Genomic DNA, 13,410 nt, shown 5'->3' with positions numbered 1-13,410 from the left:
GTACTTATTGGAATTAAGAATTTATTTCGTGTCTGGTGCTTTTGATTCATTTCAATTGATTTCAAATCAAAAATATATGTTTGAAAACCAACAACCCAAGTGTGTTTTATTTTTGGCTGGGAAATACTCTTTAATTTATCAAATTAATAAAGTAAACTCAATTGATGAGTTCTCTTATTTATGATGAAAAATCATCTCGGAAAATCATTTCTCCCACAAAATAAAATCTGGTTAAAGAAACCAATAAAACTTAAATAGAAATCTATACAAACATAGGAAGATATACCAATTGCATACATTATTCCAATATTAAGTATACGCACGGTATAACATTTTTAAATCAATATTGAAAATGAAATTGAAATGTATACAAACATTCTTTCATTATTGTGTGATATCTGAAGTAAAACATGCGAAAATGAGAAGATATAACATCCGTATACGTTATTGCCATATTAAGTATACGCACTTTTGAAAGTTTGAAATCCAACAATGAGAATTTGTTTTATTATTGGTTGGGAAATATCATTTAATTATCCAAATTCATGAGCAACTCAATTGCTGAGCTTTAAAAATGATGAGGAGGAAACATTAATGAAAATATTTCGCCCTCAAATAAAATCTGATTAAAGAAATGGATAATAACTTATTACTAAAATTCAAAACTATACATTCTTTCATTATTTTGTGATGTCTGAAGTAATGCATGCGTAAATCGGTAGATGTAACATCCATATATGTTTTTGCAATATTAAGTATACGCACTGTATAACATTGGTAAGTTTGAAAATTAACAACGAAAATGGGTTTTAACATTGGATAGAAAATACGCTCTAATAAAACAAATTAAAAGGATAAAGAGACTTCATTTTTATGATAAGAAAACATCTCAAAAAAATACTTCCTCCGCAAATAAAATTTTGGTAAAGAAAAAGATAACAACTCAATATTGAAATTGAAGTCTATACAAACAGTCATTCATTGTTGCTGATATCTAAAGATAATCATCAATAAGCTCCCCTCCCCATATATACGAAAACAAGAAGAAATAACATCGACGTATTTCAATATTAAGTATACGCACAGTATAACATTTGTTCGTGTGAAATCCAACAACGAAAATGTGTTCAATTAAGTTTTAACTAAATAAAACGACCCGGCAAACTCACTTACTGAGATTTCTAATTTATTTATAAACATATCGAAAAATACAAATCCACCGCAAATGAAATCAGGTTAAAGAAACCAAAGACAACTCAATATTCAAATTAATATCTATACAAACAGTCTTTCATTATTGTTGATATCTGAATATAAAATTCAAGAAATAGATTTCCCTCCCCATATCTACGAAATCAAGAAGAACTAAAGTCGACGGATATTAATATTAAGTATACGCACAGTACAACATTTGTAAGTTAATAGCAACAAATTGCTACAAAACAAATTTAAAAAACTTTATCGACTATACTAATAGATTAATCTTTGCTAGAATTATGATATAGATTTTTAAATTTAAGTTAACAAACTACGTGTTCAAACGGACGAACGGACAGACAGACAAACGAAAGTTAAAATACCCTTGTAGCCTATGGCGGGTATAATGACATATGTAAACTATTTCAGGAAACAATTGATTAAACCTAATTTATATACTAACAAATGAAATTTAGTCAATGAGAATAATAGCGAGAGAAAGAGAGCATCACATCGTATGTTAGGCTGTCAGCTCCAGCTTTTAATTATGTCATTCTGTTTGACACACAAAGAAGCCACAAAGCAGTGAAATAGCACACATATGGACAATCAGCCACACCGCGACTATTTCATGTGTGTGTAAAGGCAACAAAGGGATTTACACATCATATTCCATCTCGCTCAACATATTTCATATTTCATGCTGGGACCACACTTTATGCAAATGAACAAAACTGTGTTTGTGTGTGTGTGTGTGAGTCATGCATATGTGTGCGCATATATGTATTTGTAAAGTTTGGATGAGGTCAAGATGCACAGATTCAACACGCTGACACTGACACTCACAGAAAAAGCCAAGCGGCCATTCACTTTAATTAACGGTTAACGACTGCTTCGGGCACTCTGCTGGAGGTGGAAGCGACGTCGCCTCTGTGGGCGACCTATTAGCGGAAAGCAGAGGCAAACAAGACAGAACGTCTCGCTTGTTGTTGGCGGGTTTGCACAGTGATAACCGCAGTCATAAACAAGCGACTAAAATGCAATCTGGCTGAATTGAAGTGGAGAGCCGAAGCAGCAGCGATAACGAAATAGCTAAACACCAGAGACTCCTATCGACTGAAAAACGCTCTACACAACACGCTATTGAAATAGTAAGAAATGCCAGAGACATGTTGAGAAAATTTAGTAGTTCCGATAAGCGTTGACAACGTTTTTAATTACAAAGTGAGCGTCAAGTTTTCTCTGTCTACACAGCAAGAAATTTACCAAATTCTAAAATCAATAACATTTGTCCTACAAATTGTGTTCTTAAATTAGGACTTTAAGAATAAATTCATGAAAATAACAACATTAGTCTGAAAAATTTAAAATTCTTAATATTTAAAACAAAAATACTAAATACAAAATTTGGTAATCCATTCAAATTCCTATAAAGTTTTTATCTGTCTTTAGCTGTTTTCGTTCATAGCTCAGTTAGTTGAGCTGTCGAGGATCATTACAGTCTAAGTCCTGTGTTCAACTGCTGCTCCGAACAAATAACTGAATGCGAAATGAAAATAATAAAATTGTAAAATAATAATTACATAAATAGTAACAAAAAAATACAATGTAATAATATTCTTTTGAACTTAAAATAAGACTTATTATTATTAATACGAACTTAGGTCTTATATTAAATGTTCTTGAAATCAAGATGAGTTTTCTAACATTAAGATTTTCATGATCTTGACGCCATTTTCGAACTAAAATTCTTAGTACTGAGACCAAAATCTTCATTTTAGAAGTGTTTTTTCTGTGTACCTTACATTTTAAAGAAGTAAATTTAAGGCACAAAACGTTGCACAATTTTAAAGAAATATAACTGAGTTTTTTAAATATTTTTATTCCTTTCTAAATATAATTTACTTCTTCCTATAATTTATTACAAATTAAAGTCTTGTAAACTAATGAAATTAAAGCTCAGCGACTTTTACTTTTTAGCTGTTAATTTATGTTTTAATTGAGTAAATTTGAGTAAAACAAGTACTAATAAATAATGAATAAAAGTTGTATAATAAATATTCTTTTTATTTCTTAAAACATCATAATATAAAGTAAATAAAGTTAAAGATCTTAACAACAGTAAGCCTGTTACATACCTTTTCTAAGAGTTATGATACCCATATATGCAACACTCTAGGTTGGGTAGAGCCTATAATAATAAGCAGAGATATTGAGGTCCATTCGCATTCTGTTAGTGACTTAGCTCGGTCTTCAAAAAAGTTAAAACAAAAAGAGTTTGTTTTACAAAGAAATGGTGAAATGGTTGAACGCGTAATTTGTTAACTGATTAAAATGTAATCAATGCCATTTTGGGTGAATATTATTATTAACATTCACATTTACGAAAATATCCATTCATATCTTATCGCGGAACATGCGCGAAGGCTTAAAGTGAATCATCGCAACGCAACAAAAAGTACAAAATACGTTTACATAGATACAACATAAAGAAACTAAGTTTGCATTTTACTATAATTGTAAAAACAAACATAAACGAGCTTAAAATGGATTCGGGCCCTTTGCTAATTGCCTTGGCCATAATATGCTTTTGCCTCTTCATTCTGCGTGTGAGTGATGTACTTTGTTATTTATGTTGCGTTGAAATGTTTGTACTACAAATATACATATGTTGCTAATACTTTGACATTCAATTGCAGACACTTATGATTGCCTATCGCTTCTTTATGCTTAGACAACTCAAGGAGGCGGCTCACATCGAACAAGGTGAGCAAACATAAACGCAAATATTTACACTAGTTTCTTTAGTACTTGACCAACTCAACTAGAGATGGACTGTTTAACCGTGTTTTTATACATGCTGAGGTAAAAGATTATTTTAACTTTGAGCGTGCAGGAAAAAAATTATTTAAATATATTATAACTCCAGAAAATTTGGTTGCGATCAAATAAAAATTGCAGAATTTAATAAAAATACTTTTTACGACACAAAATAGCTTATTGGGTATATTTTGTTATATATGGTATATTTCCATTGTAGTAACTGTTTATTTTAGTTTTTTTGTATATAAATTTAGTGTATTTTTAGAAAATGGTCTTATTAAAAATGAATATCAGGTATCTCACAGTCGAGTATACTTGAAACTCTTACTTGTTTCTTTTTATATCAGAAAGCAGACCAATAAAAGCTTTCATAGCAAAGATAATCATTACATTATCACATAAACTACTCAACTCTTTATCACCTTTTTTTTGCAATAAAGCAATGCATTAAAAGGTCAGTACAGCGATAAGATTAGCTCATTGACAACAAATATATTATTTGTTTTAATTTTAAATATATTAAAAGCTTTATTGTAGTATTTTAAATTAAGTTATGCAACAGATTACTCGGCTCTGATACAGAGTTATACTGCCAATATAAATCCTATAGTAACTTTAACTTACTTGAACATCTCGATTAGCCTAAGTCTTTCATTGGCAATTTTAAAAAGATTTCAACCCAAAGCTGAGTTCTTAAAATAGGTAATTTAAACCATATTAAAACAACATTAGAGAAGTACAATTTTGTTTTAACGAATATTTAAAAACAAAATATGGAAATAAAAAGAAAACAAATAAAAAAATATTTCCAAAAATGTCTAAGAAAACGTAAAGCATTCCTTACAATTTAAATAAATTTAAAAAAATCAGTTTTGACCATTTGCTTTTATGTTTGTCGACAGCTAAAGTGCAAATATTTGCTAAAATGCATTTGCAAATACAATTTTGCTAATTGCATTTTCTGGCTTCTCAAAAAAAAACGGAAGACCATCTCTATAAGCCATGAACGATAAGGTAGAAATTGTGTATTCGGAATAGAAAACTCGCCATAAATCACTATCAAAAATACATGGACATGTGTACGTAGTTTGTGCGACATTTTGCACAAATTTATCAGAGAAACACATTAGATAAAGACGGCGATGGCAATTGGATAGGCACACCTTGCCCCGATATGTGGGGGAGGCACCAAGTAGATACGGAACTTAAGCCTAGGCTGTGCTGTGGTTTTTGTCAGTTTTATCAGCTAATGATTACAAAGCAAATATGCGAACTGTGCCTTGAGTGAGTGTTTGTGACCCGTGTGCATGGATGAGTGGACGAAGTCCTCATCAATTTCTGGCTTTCAATTCAGTTTGAGCGAATACTTTGAACGAATCGAGACGCGTTAACCAATTTCGTAATATTTTCGGCAATTCCTTGCTACTTGCTACTTGCTCCTTGCATCAAACGAAAATGGCTCCCGTTATAGAAGTAAATGCCACCACGGCCACAACGGCAACCACGACAAGCATCATTTTGCAGAGCACCAACTCAACATCGACGATAACTAGTAGCTACTATACAACAGCTAGTACAACGCCATTTTACTCCGATTACGATAATCCCAATTGGGTGCAACCCGACCCGGACTATGTGTACTTCTATTCCGGTTATGCGTTCTACATTGTGCTCGTGGTGGTGTTCATCATTTTAATTCCATTTGCGATAATAATGGTAATATGTTTGCTACTCGATTATTCAATCATTTGCATGCAACTAATGTTTGATTAATCTATTTAAAAAAGAGCGCTTTACAACGGAAGCGTCAGGAACAGGCACGCCGTCTAATTGAACAGAGGCAACGAGGTAAATTTCCCACAAATTTGTACTTTAATCAATCTTCATCATCCACATTCGTCATCCTGACTAGAGCACCTGCTTGAGTGCACCCAGTAAGTTAAAGTTCATCAGCCCCTCAATGAGGTAGTAGATATTCAGTTTGAACAGCTCCCAGCGTTCGCTCAGCTCCAAGCGCCAACGCTTCGACTTCGTTGACTCCTGTGTTCGCTGCTCTGCGTATGTGGATTGCACACAGCACTTGGACATAGCCCAGAAGGCAGCCTTGCGATTCTGTGTACGCAGCGTTGACTCAATGCTGCGTATCAGATCGTTCGTCTTCAGTATGAGCAGCATCTGGCGATCCACCTGCTCCAGCACATCCGAGATGTGCGGCAACACCTGCGACGTGTTGCTCTGCAGCGTGTTCTTCTGCAAATTCAAAAGGGAGAGATTACAATTTAAATGAAACTATGTATTGTAGTTGTTGTGTCCTCACCTCTTCTTTGGAATATTTGACTTTGGTGATGCCCTGCATCAGTGTCTCCCATGGTCGACCTGTCACCATGCACGCAAACAAACCATACAGATCCCCTGTAATGCCCAACTGTTCGCTGTGCTTGCGCATCCCCTTGCGATCAATCTTCATGATGCTCAGCCAGAGCTTGGAGTATTCATAGCGGAACTTGTCGGTCAAATTCGCATACAGTCCATGATCGAGCAATACAATTTCCAATTTATTGTTGGGCGTCTGACGGACGAAAATGTTGCCAGGATGCGGATCGCTGTGCACAAAGCCTGTGGAAAAGATCATTTCCGAGTAAAGTCTGCCAATTTTGTTGGCCACCTCAAAAGCGTCGATTTTGTTGCGTTTAATGTAATCCAAATCGGTGACATGGCCACCCTCTAAATACTCCATGACCAGCACACGCGGCGTGCTTAGCTCCCAGTAGATTTTGGGCACACGCAACCAACTGAATTTCTTGAACTGGCCAGCAACCTTTTCCGCATTCTTGCCCTCGTTCAAAAAGTCCAGTTCAACAGGCAAATTCTGTGGAGCAAAGAGGGGAGAATATGTGCTCACAATTTGTAATTCTCTAAGATTAAATGCAGCTAGCTCACCTTCTTGGACTCCTCGACCAGCCATTGTATCTTAAAGTCAGGAAATATGCGCCCCAGTATCCGCACTGCCATCTCCATGGTCTTCATGTCCACCCTCGAATTGCCCTTGACATATGGATGCTGCACTTTGACAGCTACAACTTCGCCCGTCTTCAGACGCGCCTTGTGCACCTGAGCCAATGATGCAGTGCCCAACGGCTCGGGCTCAAAGCTCTCAAACAATTCCGTTGGCTCACGTTTCAAATCCTGTCGTATCACTTTATACAGATCCTCGATGGGGTTCTGTGGCGCATCCGAATGCAGCACCTTCATCGTCTGCACAAACTCCTTGGGCAGCAGATACTCCAAGGCACCAATGTGCTGACCCACCTTGATATACACACCCTTGTTGATACATATCAATTGCAACAATTTCTCCGCTGCAATCTTGTGCACTCGACTCTTCTCCGCCTTGTATTCGGGCGCCGTCTTATCCCATTCCCTGTAGTAGAGCTCTCGCTTGTAGGTCAACGCCACATCGACGACCGCGCAAGCGGAACGCGACAAGCGCACAATGCCCAAAGAGTTGAGGTCATAATCGTTGGTGTGGAGACTCAGCGCAGTGCTGACGCCGCCTGCTCCAAGGGCTCCAAATGTAAGCACACGTCTCAGCATCTATATTGTGCACTGAACGGGTGAGAAAATAGAACTAAATTAGTTTTGCTAGCTCAGCAAATGCTGAAAGAGGCAGTGAACCGTTAAGTCAACAGGTTGTCACACAGCTTTAGTGTCACTTAATCTTTAACCCCATTTGCATTAGAAGCGGATTTTATTTTATAGAAAAACCGATAACAATTAATTTATGTACTGTATGTGTACCTACTCACAATGAGCTTGCTGTTTTGGAATTTAGCACTTTGGCCCTTTTCGTAACTAACTTTCACTTACTCAGCGGATTTGCCAAAAAATAAAAACTTTAGTGTTTGCAAAGCAAAATTCCAACATGCAGACAAAGTAACGAATTTATTGAACTGTGCACGTTCATTCCAATACATTGACCAATGACACAAAAACCTGTTGCATTTGCTTAGTTTACATTTGTAACATCACTTTCACCATCCATTGACCCAACTACGTCAGCACGGTGGTTTCATTACATAAAAAACCTTGATGTCCATTCATCTCTTGGCTCTTAATAGTTCTTGTGCAAACAGTTTCACTTATACCACGATTGTGTGGGTTTGTAAGCCTAGACTACCATGTTCACATGCTTTGTTAATAGCTACTGTTTACACTTACACTTACACTTACACTAAATTAATAAACACAACTTTAAACCTGTGGCCGACGGCCAGTCGCGCGCTACTGAATGAATGTAGTCAGCTGTTCGCGGCACGTACGCTGCTCGTGTGTTGCGCACTGACCGGCAGCGATAAGAGTTATCGATAGCGCTGCTGGCAATTTAATCGATTTGATATTTCCGTTACACCAGGCTTAGCTCAAATGACAAATTGAAAACCATGGCAGTGCTAAATTTGTATTTGTTCGTTATCAGCGAAAAAAATTTATGCAAAAATCATTAGTAGGTAAATGTCTGATAAGAGATAGTTGTTGTTAAAATGAACAAATATTTGTCATTGCGATCTCTTATCACATTTATTCTATCGGTTGCGAAATTGTTAAAATTATTTGCAGTATTATTAATAAAAATGGTTATTTCTTCCAAAATCTGAAAAAAGTCATGAATTTCCTTTTATAAAAATGCGTTCTTTGTTATATATTTTATTTGCAATTATTTACATTTTATAACTTAGTATTTCTTATGCACTAATTTCTGCACATATAATATAATATTTTAAAGTTTTCAGTTCCTTAAATGATTTTATATAAACATTTCTTAAATGCAAAAAATTCAATATTCAAAAGTTTTTTATAGTTGAGAATCAATTTCACTGATGCTTAATTTGTAATTAATTTCGAATGCAACATATGAACGTTGCACTCCAAATATTATAAACTGGACAGAATATTTTATGACTTCTTTTCTTTCGCCCAACAGCTCGTCGACAAATGGAGATTAGTATCGCCAACAATAATACAAACACTGGCGGTGGCAATGGTAGCGTTTCCATTGAGACTGAAAACGACGTGACCATCTTGCCCAAGGGAATGGATTTACCGCCCAGCTACGATGAATTAACATACAGCACGAACGTGAAGCAAACGGGCAGCCTTGGAGCTTCCACGTTGACTATAACCACCGATCTGGGGTGCAGCAACGCAAATCTGGCAGCTTTTAATGAGCCGCCTCCCGATTATGTTGAGCCTGCGGCATGTGCCACTACAACGACAACAACAACGACAATGGTTGTGGTCACCGGTCCAGCTGCGATGCCCCAAATCTAAAGAAATGACATTCAAGTTGTTTTACTAAATTAAACTTTAAACAAATAAACTATTAACTTAAACAGTAACCAATTTTGTAACTCATCGAGTTCGAGTTAACTCATAATCTTAGCAACGTAGGATTTCATCCAAAGGAGGTCCAAATCTTCCATATGGATCTTTTGGTAATATTAAAATATCATCGCACCACGAATAGCCAATGACGCGATTCTCAATTATCTTTTTAAATGCCGCATTCTCATGTATCAGATCACGATAGTTATCATTTGAAACAATCGCTGCGTTCTTTTCGTAAGCCAACTGCAAAATGAAACTGCAAATAATACAAATTATAACTATAGTTTTAAAATTTTATTAATTATTCTAAATAACCTACCGATCGTCGTAGCTAATGCTCTGTTGATTGGGTAAATTTTTGCACGGCGTAAAGACAATTTTGTTATCCTTATGCAGTTGATCGAGCAACGCGGGATTTGAGGATTTGTGCTGATTGCGGCGAAACTGTGGAATGACGGCCTTTACATCATGTCCCATTTTCAGGAAATACTCTATACAATACTTTATGCCCTCCGCAGAAAATACATTAGAGCAACCATGTCTGTGGAATTGGAAATTCAATTACAATTTCAATATGTGTTAAATATAATTTGCATATATGGAAAATAATTACGCAAATGCCACATTGCTGCCATCAATAATAATGGGTCGCTTTTTGGAATCCGCTGTGCTGACTGTGGTGCCCGGATTATAGGTGTTGCTATTGTAATCGGCCAATTTCTTGCGCTCCGTCGTGGTAAATAAACTTTCATTCATACGCTTTATCACCTTGGGCGTAGCATTAACTGTGTCAGATTTACGTTTCTTGCCGCGTCTTGGACTAGATTTCTCATCAGCTGGCAACGGTATAAAATCCTCAGTCGCCATCGTTTCTTTAACAAATATTACACTATCATTGACCGAAGTATTTGGCTCAGTCTTGACTAGGTTGCTTTTGCGATCTCCGGTAATTTCATCTTCGCTTTCTTCACTGCTCACCGAATCGAGGCTATCATCTATTGCAATAAACGAAGCATTCATGGAATTGGTGGGATACATAAAACCATTATTAGAAGGCAACGGCTTTTGGTAGTCTCCGGTTTTGTCGACAACAAAACTGCAGCTAGGAATGTCCGCATTTGACACATGTTGTGATTCGGCAGGTTCATCACACTCAATAATGACTTTATCCACAACTGGACTGATTAGAATGCAGTCATCGTCATCGCTACTCTCAATCTCTTCAATAATTTCCCCTTCTTCAATAGTTTGGTTCAAACGCGCCTTGGAACCTCGAGCCTGCTGCAATTGAGTGGACAATGAAACTATTGTGCGGAGAAACCAAATGCAGAACATCTTACCTTTTTGCTGACGTAAAACTTTGGCTTCGGCAACTGCCGCTTCAACGGCTCTGTTGAATTCTTAAAATCCAACTTACGTTTAATTCCATTGCGGTGTGGATTATTCTTTGAATTCAATGCACGGCGTTTCAAAGAGTTTACCAGCTTCTGTGAGTAACTCGTGTCACCTTTCTTTTTATTATTATTTAGGCGCTTTACTGGTTTCTAAAATACACAAATTAATTAGTGAAAACACATAATCCATAAAGACACTTACGATAACAGCATTATCCTTGAACTTCTTGAACTGATGTTGATGCGGCGCCATCGTTGAATCCTTCTGTGTATTTATTATAGGCTAATTAGAAAAAAAATAAAGAAAAATTTATTATTTGCAACTGATTATTTGTCATTTCTCCTTTGTACTTACTGTGTTTCTATATATTTGTCGTTTATGGATTCTTTTATAGTTCTTTAGAGTAAAACAAATGTGTTCTAGTTGATTTATATGTACACATCGATTTTATTAATATTGATTTGCAGTGTTGACAGGCTCATTTCGCTTACGTATATTAATGTTATGTATATATGTTAGTATATATCTTATATAAAAGCTGTTTGCAATTTTCGATTACATTTGGTTATACCTAAATTTCCACTATGGCTAGACATTTAATTGAATTAAAAAACGGCAATTAACTAAATCTCGATCGATGGCAATTTGATTGGTTTTTTGATTTTTTTTTTTTTTTGGCTAGCTAAAGTCATCTCTATGTAGTATATCACTCATTTAGCTGTCCATCGATCTGCAGTTGAATCAAAACGAATATTATATTATGTATGTGATGGAAATCACTTATAAACCAAAACAACAACAAAATAGGAATGTCATAAGATCATTATCATATACATATATAAATCGTTTTGTTTCTTACAATGCTTATATAAAATGTTTGGATTATTAATTATAGCCATTTATGAGTTCAGTAGACGGAGCACTAGTCAAATTACTGCAATTGGAATTGGGTCCATTATCATCATGATTTACTTCTTAAGCTCTCTTATCTCATTGCGTATATTGGTGCGTGCCAATTCCTCGTACTTCTCATGATATTCCGAAGTGGAGAATATGCATGGTATAATCAATAGAGTCTCCAGCACCTTGATGCGCATCATCTTATAGGTGTCATCATCCAGATTGGCATATTCATGCCTCAACAGCTCTGTATAATGCTTGTACTCCTCAGGCGGTGCACTAAACATTTATTTATATGAATAAGCAATGCTATATGGGAGGTTTGTGTAATTTAACATACGCAAGGACAACCAGATCGACGTCCTGCAGCAAATTGGCCTCGTCATCATTGGACCAGGTGAGCTCATTGTCGGGCGACTTGCGTCCCAATAAATTGCAAACCAGCGACTTGGCATGATCCTAAGATAGTCTTATTATAACCTCGACAATATGTGCATAGTTTGCTGCTCTACTCACATCCTCGATGTTGGCATCACGACAAAACTCCTCGAAAACCTCGCAGTTCTCCTCCACACAGCTGCGATTGCCATCAAAGTGATAGTACTGGAAGAAGGCGGCCAACGCAATGCTGGGCGAACAGTCCGAGAGATGCGAATGCTTACGCTGCATCATCTCCTGCCAGTTGTGATAAGCGCGCGTCGGACTGTCGACGCTCAGATGCTGCTCGATGCGTGCATACCAAGCGTTGGTCACATCCTCGGGCACCTCGTAGTGAGCGCACACATTTCGCCAGATTTGCTCCATTTCTATATCTTATTTAACACACTTTGGTTTTTTGGTGGGCTTAGTTAACTACACTTTTCTTGTTTGGCAACTAGAAATTCGCGATGACTCGATTGGCTGGAAATTGGTGTCTGTCTGGAAGCTCGCCACAAATTTTCACAACTTTTTTCGTTTTAGGTTTGGGGGGAAATTTGGCGTCTGCGCAGTTGCAACCAACCCCGCACCATCCCCCAACCCATCAAACATAAACCGACAACATATTTAAGGACAACACACATGCAATTAACTTTGTACTTACGTTATTGACGTTGGGCGCCAAACAATTGGCACCGGAAACTTGCGTTAAAGTCGCAGCAGGCTTTGTGAACCCAGCGGACTGACACGTGTTTGCAGCTGTAGCAAGAGTAGATGGTTTGCTCAATTTGCGCGGCGAAATGACGCGCTTTTTATTCTGCTGTCGGAGTTTACGTTTTATTTCTCTCTTTTTTAATCTATTTTTTCTTTTTCCCATTACTTCGTCTGTTAATTTTAGCACGAACCGCAAGAAATAACAGAAACAACAACACTGTTCATTTGCAAACAATTCAACAGCTGTTTGGCGTTGCCACCCAGCAGAAACTTAGAACTGAAAATGCAATTATTTTTGCTTTTATGTAATTTATTATTTTTTAAATTCATTTATTTAAGGGAATTATAAAATTGTAATTTATATTTATTATAAAGTCTATTTTTGAAATGATATTAATATTTTTGCAACGTCGTCTCTTAAAATACCGAGATGCCGGAAAAATACTGTAATTTTAATCAGATTAAAAAAAAAGAATATATAATTTCTGCAATATTTTCTAGACAGTTACTATTTCAGCATTTAGTCGCATTATTATAAACTAGCCGCAAATACAATTAAATGAATTCCATATAATTGTGATT

The 13,410-nt window shown here is 36.2% G+C and overlaps 4 protein-coding genes across 10 annotated transcripts; 1 reads left to right on the top strand and 3 right to left on the bottom strand.

The window, feature by feature from the left end:
- The first annotated feature begins 3,424 nt into the window (after window positions 1–3,424).
- LOC133844166 (uncharacterized) lies at window positions 3,425–9,413 on the top strand. 2 transcript variants are annotated; one of them, XM_062278045.1, is made up of 3 exons: window positions 3,425–3,806; window positions 3,897–3,963; window positions 8,999–9,413. In XM_062278045.1, the coding sequence occupies exons 1-3, from the start codon at window positions 3,744–3,746 to the stop codon at window positions 9,343–9,345; spliced, it is 477 nt and encodes a 158-aa protein (XP_062134029.1). In that variant the 5' UTR covers window positions 3,425–3,743; the 3' UTR covers window positions 9,346–9,413. The 2 variants fall into 2 exon arrangements, with proteins under 2 accessions (XP_062134029.1, XP_062134028.1); XM_062278044.1 differs by lacking the exons at window positions 3,425–3,806; window positions 3,897–3,963 and adding exons at window positions 5,359–5,736; window positions 5,808–5,868.
- On the bottom strand, window positions 5,551–8,313 carry LOC133844162 (aarF domain-containing kinase 1). Of its 4 annotated transcripts, none has more exons than XM_062278037.1 (4): window positions 8,251–8,313; window positions 6,961–7,626; window positions 6,338–6,889; window positions 5,551–6,270 (listed from the first exon to the last, which is right to left on the bottom strand). In XM_062278037.1, exons 2-4 carry the CDS (start codon window positions 7,612–7,614, stop codon window positions 5,929–5,931), a joined length of 1,548 nt encoding a protein of 515 aa, XP_062134021.1. In that variant the 5' UTR covers window positions 7,615–7,626; window positions 8,251–8,313; the 3' UTR covers window positions 5,551–5,928. The 4 variants fall into 4 exon arrangements, with proteins under 4 accessions (XP_062134021.1, XP_062134022.1, XP_062134023.1 ...); XM_062278038.1 differs by having other exon boundaries at window positions 8,239–8,256; XM_062278039.1 differs by lacking the exon at window positions 8,251–8,313 and adding an exon at window positions 8,233–8,246.
- LOC133844161 (endoribonuclease rege-1) lies at window positions 9,351–13,059 on the bottom strand. 3 transcript variants are annotated; one of them, XM_062278034.1, is made up of 6 exons: window positions 12,779–13,059; window positions 10,999–11,079; window positions 10,743–10,946; window positions 10,016–10,680; window positions 9,722–9,943; window positions 9,351–9,658 (listed from the first exon to the last, which is right to left on the bottom strand). In XM_062278034.1, exons 1-6 carry the CDS (start codon window positions 12,989–12,991, stop codon window positions 9,454–9,456), a joined length of 1,590 nt encoding a protein of 529 aa, XP_062134018.1. In that variant the 5' UTR covers window positions 12,992–13,059; the 3' UTR covers window positions 9,351–9,453. The 3 variants fall into 3 exon arrangements, with proteins under 3 accessions (XP_062134018.1, XP_062134017.1, XP_062134019.1); XM_062278033.1 differs by having other exon boundaries at window positions 10,016–10,683; window positions 12,779–13,058; XM_062278035.1 differs by lacking the exon at window positions 12,779–13,059 and adding an exon at window positions 11,152–11,281 and having other exon boundaries at window positions 10,016–10,683.
- LOC133844167 (uncharacterized) lies at window positions 11,383–12,708 on the bottom strand. Its single transcript, XM_062278046.1, has 3 exons — window positions 12,214–12,708; window positions 12,038–12,156; window positions 11,383–11,976 (listed from the first exon to the last, which is right to left on the bottom strand). Exons 1-3 carry the CDS (start codon window positions 12,499–12,501, stop codon window positions 11,766–11,768), a joined length of 618 nt encoding a protein of 205 aa, XP_062134030.1. The 5' UTR covers window positions 12,502–12,708; the 3' UTR covers window positions 11,383–11,765.
- Window positions 13,060–13,410: the final 351 nt, after the last annotated feature.

This window comes from Drosophila sulfurigaster, chromosome 3 (assembly GCF_023558435.1).
Source record: "Drosophila sulfurigaster albostrigata strain 15112-1811.04 chromosome 3, ASM2355843v2, whole genome shotgun sequence".
Taxonomy (NCBI): Eukaryota; Metazoa; Arthropoda; class Insecta; order Diptera; family Drosophilidae; genus Drosophila; species Drosophila sulfurigaster.
The sequence above is the reverse complement of the archived record's forward strand: the minus strand, read 5'-3'. Positions and strand labels throughout refer to the sequence as shown.